This window comes from Strigops habroptila, chromosome Z (assembly GCF_004027225.2).
Source record: "Strigops habroptila isolate Jane chromosome Z, bStrHab1.2.pri, whole genome shotgun sequence".
In the NCBI taxonomy this organism is placed as follows: domain Eukaryota; kingdom Metazoa; phylum Chordata; class Aves; order Psittaciformes; family Psittacidae; genus Strigops; species Strigops habroptila.
This window is the reverse complement of record NC_044302.2, coordinates 77,936,128-77,956,042: the sequence shown is the minus strand read 5'-3', so window position 1 is coordinate 77,956,042 and position 19,915 is coordinate 77,936,128. Positions and strand designations below refer to the sequence as shown.

Sequence of the window (19,915 nt, the reverse complement as noted above, 5' to 3'; positions counted from 1 at the left end):
TAGTGAGTTTATTACTTTTTTTTTTTTTTTTTTTCCCCCAAAACAGTTATGAAAGTGCTCAGATTGAAAAGTTCTTCACCGGAACCTGGTCCATCTTCTGGATTAAGATGGCCTCCTGTTGGGTTTGTGTCTGCCTGTACTTGTGGACTCTCATTGCTCCACTCTGTTGCCCAACCAGAGAGTTCTCAGTGTGAACACTCAGAAAGTCCTTCTGTGTTTTTATAATTTTTCTTTTTTTTTTTTCCCCACTGTTACAAATATAATACAAGTCATTTTGTAATGAGAAAACACCTATTTCCCCACTTGTCATAAGGTACCAGTTAGTAAGTTTTTAGTCAGACTAAAGACATGATTGAAGACTTTTTTTACCTTTTTTAATTTTCACGAACAAGCATTGCCTAAGGAAACAAATGTCTTCTAAATCTTTGTAACGCTGATGTTTGGAGTGTAGGAAACACAGTTGTTGCATAAACTGAAGTAAGAAAAGGCTTTTCAAATAACTGACAATCTTTCTCTGGCTTCATTGGCAAGAAAAAAAAATCATGGTGCAGATGTATCTTCTTCCTCCCTGTGAATGTTGGATATCTTCTAGCAAATATGCATTCCTTTCCATATTCTTCTATTAACTGTGTCCTTTACAGTTTGCAGTGATGATTTGGACTGCTGTTCTGTACAGCATATAATTCTTGTAAGTATTATCCAGATAATTTTTTCCAAAACCGTAACTAAATACTTCTTTAGAAATAGAGAATATGTAAGAATTTGATTGCCAAAGCATCTACTAAAAATTCTTTATCTAAATATTAAATATATTAAGTTATTGTATACCTAGGTTGAGAAAGGAATGTACCAATGATAATAGAGTATTTATTCTATTATAACTTTTAAAGGCACCTGAATATTTTATGCAATTCAGATCTGATCCAGTGGTTAACAGAAGGGGATTTCTACACAAAAATTCTTAAACTCTGAATTTTGTCCAACTTTGCTTTGCCAGCTCTCCTAAATTGCAAGTTGTATGGAGTGCACCGGGATTTAAGATACGGTACATTCTCTATTCAAGATGTTTGCTGTTCACAAAATGCTAATTACAGGAGCACTGCCAGTTGCTGTCATATTTAAAAGTGGAGTGCTCATTTACTTTTCTACCTTGCTGTTTCAACTTGTGTCTAAAGATCTCCCAGGATCTTCACTTCTGTTTCTGTTACTAATTTTATAATATTTTAAATGCATTGATGGTCAGAAAAGGACTGTTGTGCGTCATCTTCCTTTTCTGCCTGTGTGTTGATTGGATAGTATTCTTTCTAACTGCTGTATTTTTATACTCCTCTGTTGATGTTAGTTTTGCTGTTGGGATGGGATTTAGCCAACCAATCCGTTAATGGAGACTAGACTTGTTTTGGAGACTTTCCATTCCAAGTAGTGGGGTAAGCAGTCAGAAAAAATAAAACCAGAAGACACAAATGTAACAGCAGCTGCTTTAGTACGTATGACTGACTTGACAATATTAAACCTTACAATGTCACTTTTATTGGCTTTAAGCAGACGACGCTGTGGTAGAACAACAGCTCAGATGCCCTAAATGCTGAATAAGGTTGAACCTAGTATGGTTGTCTACATTCCAATGGGGTGAATTTATGACTTAAGTAGTCTTAGAGGTTTTGTCTTCTCTCTCTCTACATATGTATATATATATACACACAATGTGAAATATGCAGGATATAAACAAAATCAACAGATTTAGCAGTTCTTTTTTTGATATATGAAGGAGCCTTAAAATATTCACCCAGTGCTTTCTGCAAAACAAAGAAAAGCACAAAATAGAGGCCAATAAGGTGGCCAAAATATTTGCATGCCTTATTTGATCTGTTGCAATAATTGCTGATGTACACCTGGAGAGTAATCCTAAAGTAACAGATCTCAGTTCTGCTCTTGTTTTCATTACCATTTTTACCTGCCTTGTTACTATGGTTATCTTAAGGCTTCTGTCCTGCTTGGAGCTTGCTAGGGATGCGATCTTCCCAATCCCCTGTACTCTTACCTCAAACAAAATCTACAGGTCTGCAGTCCTGTGTACTTACACCACCTACCCCAGTGATTAGAAGCCTCAAAATACATGTCATGAGATCTGAGGGAAGGAAGAGTATGTCCAGAGGTGACTCCCCTGCTGCTCTTCCTGTTTGTGCCTAGGGGAAAAAAGCAGTTGAAGCTTAGCTTGGCCATGGAGTTAGAAGAGCAACAAATAGCTCTGGAGAGGAAAGCAGGGTTTTTTCCTTTCCTTTTGCTTCTGCTGGGAGGTTCTGATCTTGCCAAGAGCTCTGCTAGCATGGGGGCCTGGTACTATGTCTCTGTCTGCATTTGGAGTCCAGCCACACAATCCTTCTGCAGGAGAAGAGGGCCTTTGTTAATGCATTGTCAATATAGAAGCCTTTATCTGTCTCATCTCTAAGATAAGATAAGAGCTTACGGGCTGTGTGATGATGACTAACAGTTGTCCCACCTAACTCATAGCAGTTATTCTGACAAACAATCTTGATCCAGTGCTAGAGCTGTGAGCTGCAGCTGAGATAGTCCAGGCTCTTGCTCCTCCCTTGGCGAAGGCTTTCCCTAAAGTATAGAGGCTCGCAGGAGTTGCCTTCTATTGCCATGTGTGTTGTACTATGAGAAACTAAGCTTTGTTTTTTTAAATTAGCCATGTTTTATATAACAGAACAATCTGGGCAAGGAGCTCTGCAGAAGGAGGCATGCACTATGTCAGGTTATAAGGCAGGGAATGGTAACTGTTCTCTGGTTCTCATAGCAGTCACAAATGTGGATGACCTTAACATGCATCTTGGCCAATGGATGTTCTTGTTTGCAGAAAGACTTATTTTATGTAGGCGGTATCCGCCTGCATGGGGACTTCCTGCACCTCATTGTGCTCAATTTTTTTATACTTTGTATTTAAGGAAATAGGTTTTGCACGGAGGAAACAGGGTTGTAAGAGTAAAGTCCACAGTGAGGCATAAGTCCATTCTTCTTACACAGCACTTGCCTCACTGAGTTGCTCCTTCATCATTTCCTTCCACTATTGACCTTAAGCATCTAGATCTGCTGGTATAGGTAGGGTGGGAATGGGGCAGTGCCTGACTACACTGCTTTGTCTACTTCTGAGCAAACATTGTGGGAAATCACCCTGAAAATAACTTTGAGGACCTCTTTGTTCATGCTGTGGTCCGAGATCCAGCTGTGTATCTCCAGGTCTTTCTAAGGAATCAGTAACTGGTGGCACCTGGGTGTGCAACACCCCTAGTTCCTCAGTGAGGCACGGCTTCCTGCTGGCCAGGCAAGTGTTACAGCCTTACCATTCACTGTAAAATCTGTACTGTGAACTTCCATGTGCAACTACTTAACAAAATCCTCAGCAAGGGTCGAGGATTCAAATGCCCAGTTTATAGATTCCAACCAACTCACGCAATTGGGCTTTCAAAACCTTCTAAAGAAGTGCCTTCATACCTACTGCCATGATAGCTGGTAATTCAGGTGGCACTGGAACTGGAAAACCTGAACTGAGCCTGTGACTGGGTGATGCTGCCTTGTGCGTTACACTGGTGTGTACAAGACTAAGGCAGGCCCATGGTGCATATGGAAGACCAAAATAATCTGTGCTTGACAAACCTCTTGGGGTGAGACTGTCTCAGATATTACTGCGCAGTGGAAGATGATCTGGGAAAACTCACAAATAGCCCGATGCTTTCGTAAGTAAATGAGTAGCTGTTGCTTACATTTACATTTAAACTGTAAACAGTTAACTTTCTCTCCCCATATCTGAAAGTGCAGGTGTCCGCTCTGCTTGAGGCGGTTAGCTGTGTGGTGTCTATCCTGCCTTGTGCCACAATTGTTCATTGAATTCCCAGAGGTAAGCAATGCAGCATTTCTGGCTCCTAGTATTTTTGGGCTGTGTGAAGTGAGGAAGCTGTTGTTACAAACACAGGAAGACTAGAGAACATGTCCTGTACTAAGTTTCCTCTAGTTGATACTAATGGTATCGTTTAATGGACTCTTGGAGGAGCAGACTGTTGGCACAAGTTAGTTCTGCTGGGAAGGTGAAACAATTTTATTAGCACCTTCCTACTTTTTCAAGTTGTCTGTCCTAAGAAAGGATATTTGGAGCCTCAGTGCTGCACTGCTGTCTGAGACTGGAAAAATTTTAGTTTTTCTCATGAAGGCAATCGAGAGCTGCAATCGTGACTGGTTCTTGTTTGCAGTAAAATCAGTGGGATGGACTCAGAGAGCAAATATCTCAATCCAAATAGCTGGACTAATATGTGAGACCATAAAAACTCATTAAGAATGTTTGGAAAGCAGATGAGTATGCTCGTTTGCTGTTTACCACCTAGTTCCTCAAAGCATGCAGGCAGCCTTTGCAGCTGGATGCCAAGTAAGGAACTCCGTGATCACAAGTTTGTGATACTCTTAGCTTTGTACTTCAAGCGTTTCCATGGGGTTCAAAAAGCTCGTTCTTGCCCAGCTAGTTTGTTAAATCCTGGTTGGGTTCGGCCACTTTCATCTGAAATGGATAATTCAGTGTTGCTCATCTAATGCATAGTACAGAAGGAGGGCTTGTCCCCTCACAGAATCATAAATACTGCATGTCTATTTATTTATTTATTTTGTGTTTTAGCACCTTTTTACAGATCTAGAAGCGCTTTGAGATTGTAAGCTATGCACCTATAAATGCTTCATCAGCCACTGGTGCGGCCATTTCTGGGCTAGAACGTTGGGATTAATGAAGCAACCATTGCACTCGTGAAAAAAAAGTTCTTCTTTAACAGTTCTCTGGTTTTGACCAGTGCATCAGGAAAATTTGGGAGCTCAAGACGGTGCTGCTTGAACTTTGTCTAGCAGCCCACAGTATCATGGGCATCTCTGAAGAGATTGGTAACAGAATAATCTGCTGACTGCTTTTAAAACATGCTATAAAGATTTTATGCTATCAGCTGTTAGGCTTTTCTCCTAAGTAAGTTGCTGAAGCAAGATACCACAAGACTGTACCTATGTAGCTAGATGAGTGAGCTCAAGTCTCCATGCAGGCTTAAGCTAAAACTTTAAGCTACTGTTTTGCTCTCGTCTTTCCTTCTGGGCTTTAGAAGCAATGTCTTTTGCTTGCTGGTTGTCTCTCCTTGTTTTATTTGTGTTTTTCTCCTTTGATTTGTTTTTAAAGGCATTGTAAACCCGCTTCACTCCCATTCTGCTTCCTGTCAAGTGGGATATCTTTGGTGCTAGAAACTAGCAAAGAATTCTTTGCTATGTCTTCTTGATCCTTTTATAGCAGGGCAAACTGCAGTGTTAAAGTCAAGGATCATAGTTTATTATATGGATCACTTTTCCTCTATGAAAACTGCTTCTTTGTTTTTTGAAATGGCCTACAAGTTCTTGTGGGAGGAAAACACATAATCAGTGCCATGACATCTTACTTTGTGTTTTTAATTTTGTAAAAGTAGTTTGAACTGAGCGTTTCACATGACTGTACAATGGAATGCCAGGGGTTGAGTGCTTAGAAAGCTTTGGCTTTTTGTACTTGTAACAGAAGGCATAACTTGGGAACTGGTGTATCTGTGTGTTTTCATCGTCCTGATAGCAGAATGCCCACGTGCCCAAGGATGGGGATAGAATCATAGAATGGTTTGGGTTGGAAAGGACCTTAAGATTGTCTAGTTCCAACCCCCCTGCCATGGGCAGGGACACTTCACTCTAGACCATGTCGCCCAAGGCTCTGTCCAACCTGGCCTTGAGCACTGCCAGGGGTGCAGCCACACTGTGCAGGGTTTGAAGTAGAAACTTAAGGAAACTGGCATGGTGGCTGCTTTCTAATGCCAGATGAAACTCTGTAGGCGTCAAGGGGGGCTTAAATCCAGGTTGGTTTGGTTCGTTTGTTTTTTTAACCAAACCTGTCTTCCACTCATTCCACACCTGTTCAATAACGTTACTTTTTAAAGTTGGAATTTATTTCAGATGCAAGCCCCGTTTGCCAGTCTCCAATAGCTCCCAGTGCTGTAATGTACAGCCATTTGCACAAACTCCTTCAGAGCCACAGTCATCAGCTTTGAGACCATTCCAGCAGCTGAAAGCTTCCAGGGCTTTTGCTCAGCAGAGCTGCGGGGTGCACTGCTGCAGCCACGCTTTTGCCAAAGCAGCCTCGGGGTGAAGCCAACAAGAATTTTGGAAAGCTATGGGGAAATAATATCTTTTAACTCATACCAGGGCTTTACTTCTCCTTTAACTGACACATGTCCAGGTGCTTGGGTGTCACTGGACATCCATACAGGCAGACTTACTTAAGGCGAGGAGCATTGACTTTCAGAGAAAATTGTTCAACTTGCGACATGCAAGATGAGAAAATAGTGACTAAGAACATAAGGGTTCACTGTCTGCTTTTTGTTTACCACGATGAGCAGTGTCCGGTCTGGTATATGCCATGTTCAAAAACTGGATGCAAAGTAGTCAAAATGTAAACACATTTTCTTTGCGATGAGGGGATTTTAATTAGTCTTTTACAAGGGTCTTAATATCTCAAGGGAACTTTTTTGGTGTGTATGTGTGGTTTTATTTTATTAAGCTGTAGCCCAGGGAAGTGGAGGTTTGCTAGTTTATTTAACTTTTTTTGCGAGTTTTTGTGATCTGTAGTAACTGTAACACTTTGACTTTTAAGGATTGGTAAAGATCCCAGAATTTTAAAATCTTAATTGTAAAATAGTCAACAGCTTTGCCTTTTTTAAAGCATGTTAATGGTTTTTATGGACACTTACTTTTGTATACCGAGTGAATGTATTGTTATAGATTTATTGTTTAATGGGCCAATAAAGTTTTTCTTACATTTGAAATGAATTGTTGTGATATATAAAAATTGAAAAGTCAGTTTATTCTAGGAGAAACTTGAGACATATATAAGTATATGAGGTAAGGAGTTGCTGAGGCAGTAATGGTAAACTGGTTGATCATTTTTGTTCACTACATTGGGACATTGTTTAACAAAAAAATGTTGGCCTATAGAATATTACATGTCTTCCCTGTCCATGTTGGTCTTGTATCCCTCCAGAGCATGACCTCATGAGATGACAGGTTGCACAGATTCATCTGTACAATTGAGCTCCGATATGTGTCAGATACCTCTGACAGTACAAACAGAATATTCTCCAGGCCAAAGATAGCTCTGAAGCCCAAACGCTTGTTTGAAACAAGGATCTCTCATTTGTTTTCTCACTTGCCCAGATGGTGTGGTGGGCAGCAGCTGAATATGACACCTAGAGCCGCACCAGGGAAAGTGCTGCACCTCCCTGCACCCTGGTCCCTTGCTTCCTGCCATCCACGTTTGGGCTGTTGCAGAGTCCTGTTTCAGCATGTGCTGGCTGCAGCCTGCCTGCTGGTGCTGGTTGTGCCCATGCCATAGACCCACACCAAGACACGGGCTCCCTGTGGTTATGAGAAGCTGCTGACCAAGTTTCACAGGGTGGAACGGTGGCTGCCATTCTCTGTGCAGCTCTGGTGCATGTAGCTGGCCGGCTCTGCATTTTGACCATGGTGCAAGTGGTTCTCAAGTGGTGCCAAGGGTCTGTGAGAGCAAACAGCCTTTGCTCAGCAGCCTGTCACTGGTGTGCCCACCCCTGCCTCCACCTCACCCTGCCGCACCATGGCAGGATGTTCTCTCCTGGAGTTTCAAACCAGGGGATGGTCTTCAGGGAGCAGAAGCATTTGAAGTGTGTTTGTCGCGGTGTTTGTAGTGTGCAGGAAAGAGTTAACCTGTGATGAGACGTTAGACCCTGGTGCAGGAGCCCCAGGACTCCACAGCTGCCTCTCCCGCTGAGTGCTGCTCTGCTCTGCAGGTCATGGGGGCAAGGGCGAGCTACGTATTCGGTTTGAAAGATGTGGGATTGCAGCATCTTCACTTGCCAGAAGCCACACATGGAGCTACATCTGTGTTGCACAATCATCCAGACAGAGGTGGTGATGCAAGAAGAGCTTGTTTAAACACTTACACACAGGGACTGTGCTGTTTCTGATGGGAAGGTGAAGGGCAGGAGGTTTCCCAAGCCCAGACTATGACCATGGGGCAAATGTTTTGTCTGCAACAGCTGGACGTTGCTCTTCCTGAGCTTGCAGGCTACCCAGCAGTTGGTGTGTCAACACAACAGACAGTGAGCTCTGGCAGCCCGCTGTAATGTCCCAACAGCACCTTCTGAAACGAAGAGCTCGGGCTGCCTGAGCTGCGACTGGTTTCTGTGGCTGCCAGTTGAGAAAGCCAGTGTGTTTTCCATTGTGGGCGGGTTGGAAGCTCACAGCTTCATGCAATTTCCTTTGAGAGCCTATATCTTGCCTTCCAGCCTCCAGTGGCTGTGGCATAGACTGGAAGAGAGCCTGGGAATGGGCAAACTTGAAGGCAGCAAACTGGTGTAGCCAACAGCCGGGGTGCTCCCTCCCAGCCACTGTACCAGGAGGAGAGCCTCCAGCCGCAGGAGGGGACACACTGGGCAGGGGTTCGGAGGCTGCAGGGGTTCCTATGTTTCCTGATGGAGATGATGTGCGCTGCCGTGCTCTGGCCAGCACATGCTGCAGGCAGGGCAGGCTGGGCCAGGCCTGTGGCACCCACTGTGAGGAATGGACCACTTGTGCAAGATGTGCGCACTGCCCCCATGCCCGTGGTGTGTGAGCACAGGATGAGTAACTGCTCCTGCCCAGACTGCACCCAGACCATCCGGAGAGCATTCCTGCCTGGAGAAGGGTGGCTCCATCCAGTGAAATGCAAGTGCATGATACGGAAGACATAAATTTGCTTTATAGTCTGTGTTCTCTTTCATAAACAAACAATACTGCAGTTACAGCCTGTGTTCAGCTAGAAAAAGTTGTTTATTCTCATCTTCTAAGCATAATGTGACACTATGCTCTGTGTTGCTCCAAAACAGCCTTTCAATCCTCAGTTGAAAACCTGGTGAGTGACGCTGGGTTTGGTGAAGCCAGGGAGAAAGGAGGACTGAAACTGGAGGCCCTTTCACAATGAAGTGCTGTGCCAGAGGAGTGCTCCTGCATTGTGCTTTTTGCTGTGTGACTCCGGGATCCCTCATGGAGCAGGTCCCAGGGCTGCACTGCTCCCAGAAGCCTTGGCGATGGTGGACAAGCCCACAGTGAAAACTTTTCCCATAGCCCAAGCCTTTGATAGCACCATAAACCTTACGGGTATTTTTACTGTACCCAGAACCGGACACTTCTTTTTTTTTTACTGTTTTGATGCACTCATCTGACAGTTTAACTCAGCATTTCCCCTGTGCTCTCGCGCTGGGAAGGAGCCATGGCAGCTCATTTTCTCAGGGCTACTTCTGATTTTTAAAACCCTCACTGTACTCCCCCTCTGCTGAAGTATTGTTTCCCATTGTCCTTTTTAAAGTAATTACCCCATAGGCTGCAATATCCTTCTCTTCAGCTGTTCTTGGAGCTTGTCCTCCCTCACTTTCCTAGGACTATTTTGAAGAATGTACTAGAAATCCCCATGGTATCCAACACCTTTTATACTTCACATTACAGCGTGCATTGTGATAGGGTTTTTTTTTTACTATTTGTTTTCCAGTCCTTTCTTAATGGTTGCTAATGGTTAATGCAGTGGTTTGGGCTTTTAAATTGGTGACTTATTTTCATGACTGCAGTACGTGCTGAGAGAGCTCAGCTCTGAGTGGAGACAGTGGGTCAAAGCCTGGCTTTGCATATGTGGATGTTAGTATCATTTTCTCTCTATAGGTGATTCTGCATTTATGTCCATATGTCTTTTTTTTTTTTGTTTAGTCGCATGCAAGTAGTAAGCTGCGAATACAATGCCCCGCAGTCAGCTTTTTTGCTTTAACAGGATGTGACAGTGTTATTCATAGTTTCCTGGGAGTGGGAGGGCAGGGAGGTCTGATGGAGTTCTTAGAGGAGGTCTGCCAAAGGAGTTGAACTGCTCTATAGGAGAGAAAACTCTTTCCTAGCAGGACCGGAAAGGTACTAAGAAGCCCTTGGCTTGGCCAGACTGTTCCCAACCACGTCACGCCTGGCTGCAACCCGTTGTTTCTGACACATTCCAGATAGATAGACAAAATTGCACTGTCTTTCCCATCCTGTTTAACATCGAATCCGAAACTTTTGCTGAGAAACCAAGTATCACTCCATTACATACTGCTCCCTAGATTTTAGGGCAAATTCAAAAACAAGTGAAGCTCCAGGCTGTTTTGTCTCCTTTTTATTTTTACTTTTATACAAAAAAGTCTGACATAGTCACATCAATGAGAACAAGCTGCGATGTGCACTCTGACAACAACAATCATATAAGGATTTAAAATATATTGTTTGATTGTTTGCAATAGCAATGTTAATTTGCTTGTTCTTAAATATCCCCAACTCCAAATTGCTGAGCTTGAAATTCTTGAAAGTCCTCTGGGATGGTGTCTGAAAATAGGAAAATATGCATAAGTTTAGTCTCTTCTGACAAAACCAGGGAGCACTTAAATTAATGAATTATCCCCACACTCTTTTTTTTTTTTAGGTAACGTGCCTTCTCTTTTGTTTACGTGTTTCGAATGAGCAGGGACTGCTCTCGGTTTTAGCTGTACACCACTGTAAAGCACAGGGAGGCTAACTAGGCAGCGCATGCTATGGCACCAGCCCATAATGGAACACTACCAACCTTCAAATTACATTTCCACCCAAAAATTTTGTGGCTTCCACATCTGTATTTTTATTAATAAACGCTGACTGGAAAGGCAGAAAATGTGGTTGTCTTGCTCTGTACCCCAGATACGTCTGTATGTCAGCATCTCTATTTCTCATGGGTCCTAATTCAACTTCCCTGCGATGGTTTCCCATGCCACAAGAAGGGACTGAAACGTTAACCCAAGGACCAATAGCAGCTGGTAGAAGAAAACCACTGCAGCACTGGTGAAGGGAGCTGGAGGTGGGTCAATGTCATAACAGCGACTACAGTTCTGTTGGAAACGTTGAGTTTGAGGGTGCCTTTGCCAGCTCCCGTTGTATCTGGAGAGCTACAGAGCTAACCACAGAGCTAAAGCTGCAGCCCAAGATGGAGCCTCAGCAATGAAGCTCAACTGAGTGACCTCAACTTTATTTTGATCATTTCCACCCTGATGCAGGACAGGTAACTCAAAAAGGAAGTAACTATGGAAATGCACACAGTACATATAGCAAAAAAAGGCAAGTTCTTTGCTTTTTGTTGACCTTTTTTTGAGGCTTGAAAATTCCTTTTAGGCTTTTTCTGCAAATGTAGAACTTCTGAAATGAAAGCAGGATGCCTGGGGACCGCAGAGACTTCTCTGAGTGGGTTTAATCGACCTACTGAAGTGCCTGCAGCAAAGCCACTGCCTGCTCACTGCCAGGACAGTATCTATATGACTTCAGCAGCAGCTTCGAAACGTGATTTCTGGGAAAGCACATATGTCTGGGAAACCACAGACGTAGGAGTCTGTTTTCAGACTCTTATCAAGTAATTTAATTGAAAGCACCTCTGTCTAGAAGTTTCCCTGTTTAACCATGACCTCCAAGCGTTAGCATAAGCGTACTGAGTGCCCAGGAACCAGAGTCCCTCACTGGCACACACCACAGAGCCAGGGTCTGGCTGTGCAGCTGACTGGCTGTGCCCACTGCAGACCTGGGCTTGGCTTCTTGGAACCACAGAAAGCAGACAAACTATTCCAGCTTGGCTGGTAACTTGTTTTCCTAAGGCTGCCTTGGTCAGGTGGGGGTTGATGCTGAGAGGAGTGGGGCAGCCCCTCCAACCCCACTACAACCTAGGTGAACTACTGCTAGGGCAGAAATGCCCTGACATGAACAGCTTCTGTGTGAGTGACCAAGGGTTGAGTTACTCCATATAGTGGGAGATCAGGGCCAAGCTGGGAGGCTCTGACCCCAAGAGGAGTAGGCCAGCATGCTCCCACAGAGTCTGAGAAGGATTCCTCCATGGGACAAAGCACATCTCACGATCTTGTCCTCCCACAGACAAGAGCAACCAGCAAGTACACATGTGACACTGATGCCTGGTGACTGATCCAGTGGCTCTCCAGATTTCTTTCACGCTGTATTTACAGCTCAAGGCATCCTACATGCATGATGGCCTCAGAATGTATATTTTGTGTGTACAGCTCATGGTTGGTTGGTTTTAAATAACGTTTCTAATTCTCTGATGACAGCTATACTACTTAGTTGGCACAATCTCTGCAGCAGAGTGACTGCTTTGGGAGGAGCAGTTGTGAGGTGTTAGTTCCCATCTGGCTGGGCCGCAGCATGCTGCTGGTGTCAGGGGAGGCGTTTCACAGCTGTGAATAACTTGTAAATGAAAAGCAAAGGAAGGGATGCAAAATGGCTTAATCCAGCAGCCACACTACCACACCACTTCATGGTCATTTGCTAGTTGTTAGCTAAAATTATGTAAGAGCAACATTACCATTGCAGCGGTATTTCAGGTTGGACCAAATAATGTTTTCCTGAGAGAAGCAGAAAACTCCAAGCCGTCCTCCACGCATCGTGGTGTCTATGGTTACACCAGAGTCTGCCACTAGGTCAGAGCCTTCATAAAATCTTGCCCTTAATGAAAGCAAACAGAAAGTCTTACATCTTTTCCACAGCTGCAACATTCATAAAAGTAATCTCATTATCTATGGTGACTCCAGCCTTGGACATGCTATCCTTCCTCTTGTCCCAGGGAAGAAAAAGCAGCTAAGATAGCTCCTCTGGAGGCTGGGGACTAGAATAATGCTGCATGCTGTCAAGAGCTGGGCAGGACGGGTGTTTTGGTGGTGTTTGGGTTCTTCTACACAACCTACAACAGCCTTGGAATATTTTTTCCTGTAGTCAGTCAGGCTGAGAGCTTTAACTCTTGAATATTTCCACAGTCAACAGTTATAGGAGAAAGGGAGAACCAGATTAGATCAGTTGAAGAAGGCCAGATGGATATTGTCTCACACAGTTTGAAGCTGAACTTTTTTTTCTTTTTTTTAATAGGCAAATTTTCAAACAAACCATTTTGAATGTTAAACTTGACCGTGAGTTTCTTTAAGAATGTGACTGTGATTAATTCCAGGAACAGCTCTGATGATCCTGCATCTCATTGTTAGACAGCCCACCGGCAAATTCCCAAGCAGCTCTGGGAAGAGCTGTGCCCTGCCAGCTCCCCAGCATGTGCCCTGCACTGCGGGCTTCAGCAGGACTGTGCTGCAGCCAGCTGGGATGCTGCAGCGCTGTCTGCACCGAGTCCTCAGCCTCTGGAGTACTGGGTAAGCAACTTAGAGGATGATGAGCCTGCAGGGCCCTGTTTTGGATGAGGACCCTGACATGCAAGAAAACAGCGAGTGGTGAAGGGAAAGAAGAAAGTTCCTGTGTCTTTTTATAAAATAAGAAAAAACCACCCCCGACAATTCCTGTTATGTTCCTGAGTTTATTTCCTGATTTGCTGAGGCAGTTCAAAAGCATCTGTACAATGAATAGAACTTGTTGTCCTTCAAATTTCTGTGGGAGAGTCTTGGCCCAAGTGACTTTTTCCTATGCTTCCTTGAAGCCTCAGAAAACCTTTGCTAGACTCATTATGGCCTGTGGCATCTGGCCTAAACAGACCACAGCAAGATGTGGACAGAGAGCTGGCAGAGGTTCACTTTAGGCCTGGCTGCCTTTAGTTTCTGAAGGACTGTGACACTGACTTTGCTAGCTTTCCCAGTTGCAGGGGGCATTAATCAGGCTAGCTAGAGAGACTGCAACCACAGGCAGATGTTTGCTTGTGAAGCAGCTTCACAAACAGCTTGGTCTAAGTGGAAGTTGCCACCCAAGATCTATTCACAACTGCCCTGTGGCTGGGACACAGTAATTGACAGAATAAATGTTCTTAATCCACTTTAGCAGAAAGTCAAACATGCTCTTTCCAATTATCACTGAAGATGATGCTCTGCACCAGAAAACTGGAATAATTATAACATCAAGTTACTGCACCTCAGCTACAGGGTGGTGATTTTTTGAAGAACAACTGACTTACCGGTATTTCTGTTCTATTACAATGCTGCAAAACTGAGCTGATGCCAGAGCAGTTTATTTTTTTATGCATTTTAACACTGTCCTTGATCTACAAGTGTAATTCCTGCTGACCTGGATGGTGCAGAGTGAAATGTTTCCTCCTGAGGGGTGAATTTTTTTTGTTTGTTTCAAATAACAAAATAGATAACATGCATTACAAAGCTTTGACAAACTTTCTGAATACGTGCTATGTAATCTCAAATCTATCATGTCAGGATAATCACTGACCTTAGGATCACAACCTTTTAAGTGGACAACTTTTATCTATTCTGTTATCTCAGGATATGTAAATGAACTATCACAATTCCAACAAAAATATTCTAAAGGATCAAAATTAAGAAATTTTGAAATGCATTGTTTTTGAGATCAGTGGCCATCAGTAGCTTGGAAAACAAGGTATTAAAGCCAGAAAAGGGCTTATTAGGGTAGAGCCCCGTTACAACAGCCAGATGGTAGAATACTTAGGTTACAAACAGGCATAACTTGGAATTATGTTTCCTAGGAAAAGTATTGCAGGCTGAATTTCAAAAGTCTAGCCTATTACAAGCCTTCATCAATGTAAAGGTCAAACATCTCACAGATTCTCAGGTTATCATCTGAATTAGGTGTTGAGAAACAACAGTTTAGGCAGACATGTTTCTGTACTCACCATATCTATCCTTTCCTCTCTTACCTGATATAACCGATCTGGGGTCTGTGCTGCAAGAACCAGCGGTAGGAGACTTTGTCTTTCCACCCTACATTTCGGGGGTCCTTCCACAGCAGCCTGACCTGGTCAGTGGTGTCCCCCGTGTGCCAGAGGGAGTTGCGGAGGTGCTCACCAGGGCCCGTCTTGGATTTCACAGCCTGTAGAAATACAATTTGCCAATGCCAATCACAGAGAAATGTGATTTTCAGGAGCTCTAAGTCTTTCTGTAACAGGGAGCAGGTCCGCAGAAGTACCCTCCCTCTTGCTCACATGCCCCTAACTTCTCTTGTATAGCCGGAGCCACTGTTTGCATGGAAAAACAACTAAATACCTGGACCTAGAACAAGGAGGCGGTTTGACCAGCTACAGTCAGAGCACAATGAGAGCAGAGACTAAACCCTCCAGCTGATGAGTAGGGGCAAGGCTGGAGATTAATTTCCTTAACAAATGGTGCTATTTAAAGGGCTGTGCGGCAGCCACCTGACTCATCAGTTTTGTGCCCGTTGCAGGGAGAGAACAGCAGTCAGGCAGAGCAGACGCCATGCAGCGATGGCTTGGGCAATGCACAGCATGACGGCTTAGCCCATGGCAGTCAGATGGTGGGGTGGCACAGCAAACACATGGCAGGATGGCACAGCCAGGCTGTGGTGACTGCTGTGTCACCAGATAGGAGCCACGACCAGTACCTTTAGCTGAATGCCAGGCTCTGCAACAGCTCTGAAGGGAGTCGCTTGCCAGTACGTCTGTTCAGTCTGTTTCCACATTACCACATAAAAGCTAGAGCTGTCTTGATAACCAAAAATAAAGCCAGCGTAGTCATCATCTGTCACGGTGTTCACATGAAAAGTGCCCTCAAAGTCAACGCCGTTAAAAGCTGTGTAACCTGAGGGATACACGTGGGTTAGGAACAAGTTTGCAGAAAATGTGTTCACATGCTCTAAGGTTTTTGCTTTAAAACTTGAATCTCAGAAGAGGTACACACCAACAGCAAGGCCAGGATCGCTGTTCATAGTCTGCACAATTTCCATGCCCTGTAAGAGTAAATTCAGGCTGGTTAGTGTGCGTGATGAGCTGCACCGGGTAAGCCTGGCAGCCCCTTATGGCCTCCATCTAGCACCCCCTCCACTCATCTCCTCCCTTTGCTCACAATATGTCTGTAACACTTGCAGCTCTGAATTAAAATGAGAACTATAATCAAATACTAATGTTTCAGCTGCTTGTGTGCCCTGAGTCCGGAATGATTTGCCTTTCCTACTGCAGAATTTGATTCTGCAAATCACTGAACCAGAACTGGGGGGAGGAGGGATGTCAGAAAGAGGGCTGGGGTGGAAGAGAGCTTTTCCTAGGCTTGGCTCATACAGTTTGATCATGGAATTTGGGATTAAACTGACTGCTAGGACTGGGTTAAGGAAGGTGTCTACATCTCAGCTGGCTTGGCAGCGACTTTGGCAGTAGGAATAAACTGCACATTCCCTGTGACTCAGAACACATTAGCCTCCCGGAGGCTAAAATTTGTTAGTGTAAATAACAGTTACTGGACTCCACCTAGAGTAAATGCCCTGCAATACAGCAGGTCAGACTTTCAACTTTTGGGAAGGATTCATGAAATTGTTTGCTACAGAAATACTTCAATAATGTGACACAAAAGTCTTGTGTTTGCCTTCTTGGCAGCAGCGAAATCCACACAGAAAAAGTCGGGTAGTTATTTTAGATTATTAATTTAGATTACTATTTTAGATTATTAGAAGCACCAAAGCTATCATATGCTAAAAGGAAGTTCCTTCGTTAAAACTCCTGTAAAATAGTCAACCAACCAACAGCTTCTACTTTTCACTTGTTTGCCAGAGGTCCGGCAGTTAAAGAGACAGTTTTACTGTGGCTTTCAAAAGATCTTTCTCAGCTAGGTAAGGAAGACCAGAAGTATTTTTACCTGGTTCAGAACCACCCAGTTGGGATCAATCTGCGCATCCCCTTCTGGGTCCAGCACCACTGTCTGATAGGCCCTGAAGTCTGTCAAGGTGATCTCTGCATTCTCAGGGCACACATCGATCCGATCAATCACTGTATCCTGGTCAAAATCAGACTCACAGATATCCCCAACTCCATCACCTGAATGCATCAGAGAAGTGAAAGGTTTATGGTTTAGCAAGTAGCCACCTCTGAGTGGATCAGGGTGTTTGAGAAGCAGGTGGAGTCTCAATCCTCATGGCTGCAGTGCCTAGGGAGCGGACCTGAGGTCCTCTGCCCGGGCCAAAGGGCCCCTGTGTGCTGGGTTCCCTCCTGGGATTAGTGTATGCAGATGCGGTGACTGTGTTGGATCCTGGTGCATGTGCAGTGCCTGGAGAAGGATGTAGTGCCTAAGCACTGAAATGGCTCCTGAAGGCCCATCTTACCATTATCATCTTCCTGCCCTGGGTTGGGGACCAGCCTGCAATTGTCAGGGCCGGGGGGCAAGAGGTCAGGAATGCCATCATTATCATCATCCTCATCACACTCATCACCCAACCCGTCCTTATCTGTGTCCAGCTGGGAGCTGTTGATGACGGTGGGGCAATTGTCTGTGCTGTCCTGGTGCCCATCGCCATCACTACGAGCACAGAAACAAGAAGAAACGGCATGCCAGCATCAGCTCCTGCCTCTGCATCGGGACAGCATGGGTGCCCTAGTGGGAATTGCACTGGGGGCACCCCAAAGCAGTAAACAGACCAGTGGGGCACCACAACCTGGTGTCACTCAGGTGGCTGAACAGCAAGGAGACAAGCAGCAAACACAGACCATATGATAAGGTAACAGGAATGTAAAGACTAAGCCTGGAGCTATAAAAATACTCAGATAAGGAAAACAAAAAGAAGCCTTACGGGGAGTGGGAAAAGGTATCAGAGCCTAAGGTTTCAGATGACATCCACTCCTAAAGGATGTGTAAGACACATCCAGCAAGTGTAGTGTCACCAACCAAAAGGCACCCAGGAGACAGCAAGTGCTCAACAGCTGGTGTCCCTTGTCAGACATGTTGTCCACAAGTGTCTTGGTGCTCATGAACATACAGGTGTAAGCGTGAATGAGATTTATGGGAGACTCCGCACGAGCACGGGAAATCAGACTGGTTTAAAAACAAGCACCACTTTCCGCCTCCTGCATAGCAAGTTTTGTTGCATTACAGACCCGCAGGGGAGCTGCACAGCGAGAAACAGAGAAGTCTGTAGCTCCCAAGCACACACCCCCAGTATCAGGTAGTGATAGCGAAAAGTCACAAGGAACAGGGACACACACTACAGAAAAGAGTTTGGGAAGTTATGGGGTGGCTGCATTGTTTCTCCATGCCAACAGTTAAGTGCATCAGTGCAAAAAAATGGCCTTGAAGTCACGTGTGTCTTGCACACACACCATAAATAAAATAGTTCCTGATGATAAGCAGGCATGTTTCCTCTCAGTAGCTTTATGCTGAGTAGAGGCAGAGTAGGGGACGTGCAGCCAAACCAGGGCAGTGCTGCAGCTTATAGCTATGCATATTCCCACCTATCTTTCACGGCTTAAGAAAAGTGCTTTAATTTTAGGACAGAGCAACTACTGTTTGCACATTCTTAAGATAAAATGCAATGAGGACCATGCACATACATTTACTGCAAGGTTAACCTCAGGCAGAGCTACAGCATTTCTACCAGGAAATGCTTCATACATATTAGTTAGGCTTGAGGAAAAGAAGAAAACACATCCCTTTTTAAAACAGGAAAAAACCAAGGCCATATCTACTTAAAAGAGCTCCCAGCTGGGGCCCTTTGCAGCTACTGGCCCAAGACTGGGAATGCTCCCTGCAGAGGTCGGGAAGTGGGCTCCCTGCGCTTATTGTCCCAGGCAGCAACACCCACCAACCGCCTGGGGGGTGAGACCTTGCAGCCGCCTGCGGCTGACAAAATGCTATGCCAGCACAGGATTTATCACTTCCCTTTCTTCTTGATTTAAGTGAGGAGAGCAGGGGAGGACTTGTCACCCCTAACGCTGGTTATGCAGACGCCGCTTCCAGCCAGGTGTGAGCAGTTTGTCACGGGACGTGCCCCTGTGAATGCTCAGGGCGTGTAAAGCCACAGAGGAGCCTTCCCACTTTTTCTGTGCTAAAGCAAAGGGGTTTATCTTTTTTTTATTTTACACTTGGTAATAAAATTCTGTTTCTGGAACACTAGGTTCTTACAGAAAAAAATGCAGCCCTTCACTGTGAAATTTCTGCTAAACTGAAAAAGAAAGAAAAGAGGGATGAAAATAAAAGAAAACAGCCTTTTACCTCAGTAAAGCTCTGAGCAGGGCTCTGAGTTTTACAGCCAGAGAACTGCTCTGAATGTCACTTCCACAGGAACTCAGAGGCAGCCTGTGTGAACGTAGGGCTAAAGGTGAAAAGCTCTTAACTGTATTGCTACAGGGAAGTGACCCAACAAGGCTGATGGTTCAAACACTGTTTTCTGAAATAACATCTCTTTGAGGAGGTATTAGAATTAAATCCAGGCTAGTCTGAGGGATTAAAGCTCTCCAGGAAACAGTAGCATTATTCAGCTCAAGACAGGCCTCTCCCCTTCCCTGCTGCTGTTAAAAGCCATAACACAGCATACCTGTCCTGATTGGTATCACAGGAATCTCCAATCAGGTCGTTGTCAATATCTGACTGCAAAAGGAAACAGTGAAAGTTCCAATATCAGCTGCTGAGAGCATCTATTAAAATGGCAGTATTAAACCAAAACACAACTAAATCAAATGCAATTAAAATAAAAGCATGGAAAAACATTTGTTTTACAAAACATATTTTCTTGTTTGCATTTTTCATCTATTTAACCAAAAAGACATTTTATTTAAAGGAAGAAGAAAAAAACAAAACCAACAGACAATAAGTAAACAGGGTTAAACTTGATTAGAGCAGTTCAAGCAAGTTGAGTAGTTCAAGCAAAATTCTTCAACTACTGGAAATAAGTATCCCTCATTTCTAACCACAGTTGATGTCTTCAGCAGCTTTGAAAATTTACCATGTTTCTATAAAGTTTCCAGCATTTTTTGTTAGTCACAAGGGGCTTAATCAGAATTCAAAACATATGAAAAGTCTCACTGACTTCTCACCTAGGAGCAACGAAAAGTTTTACTAAATAAGGACACTGAGATTTTGTCCTAAATAAA

The 19,915-nt window shown here is 44.2% G+C and overlaps 2 protein-coding genes across 4 annotated transcripts in view; one reads left to right on the top strand and one right to left on the bottom strand.

Moving 5' to 3' along the window:
• Nucleotides 1-6,863, top strand: part of SERINC5 (serine incorporator 5) — a 42,236-nt gene extending 35,373 nt beyond the window's left edge. For all 3 annotated transcript variants that reach the window (XM_030511947.1, XM_030511946.1, XM_030511948.1), the window contains exon 12: nt 47-6,863. In XM_030511947.1, coding sequence (XP_030367807.1) covers nt 47-194 — 148 coding nt within the window. In that variant the 3' untranslated portion in view covers nt 195-6,863. The remainder of the gene's footprint in view (nt 1-46) is intronic.
• A 3,365-nt stretch (nt 6,864-10,228) lies between these two features.
• The window catches only part of THBS4 (thrombospondin 4), a 37,808-nt gene continuing 28,121 nt past the window's right edge, over nt 10,229-19,915 (bottom strand). The window contains exons 14-21 of the mRNA XM_030511944.1: nt 19,360-19,412; nt 17,155-17,348; nt 16,692-16,870; nt 15,744-15,792; nt 15,448-15,644; nt 14,747-14,919; nt 12,458-12,597; nt 10,229-10,449 (exon numbers count right to left, since the gene is read on the bottom strand). Coding sequence (XP_030367804.1) covers nt 10,388-10,449; nt 12,458-12,597; nt 14,747-14,919; nt 15,448-15,644; nt 15,744-15,792; nt 16,692-16,870; nt 17,155-17,348; nt 19,360-19,412 — 1,047 coding nt within the window. The 3' untranslated portion in view covers nt 10,229-10,387. The remainder of the gene's footprint in view (nt 10,450-12,457; nt 12,598-14,746; nt 14,920-15,447; nt 15,645-15,743; nt 15,793-16,691; nt 16,871-17,154; nt 17,349-19,359; nt 19,413-19,915) is intronic.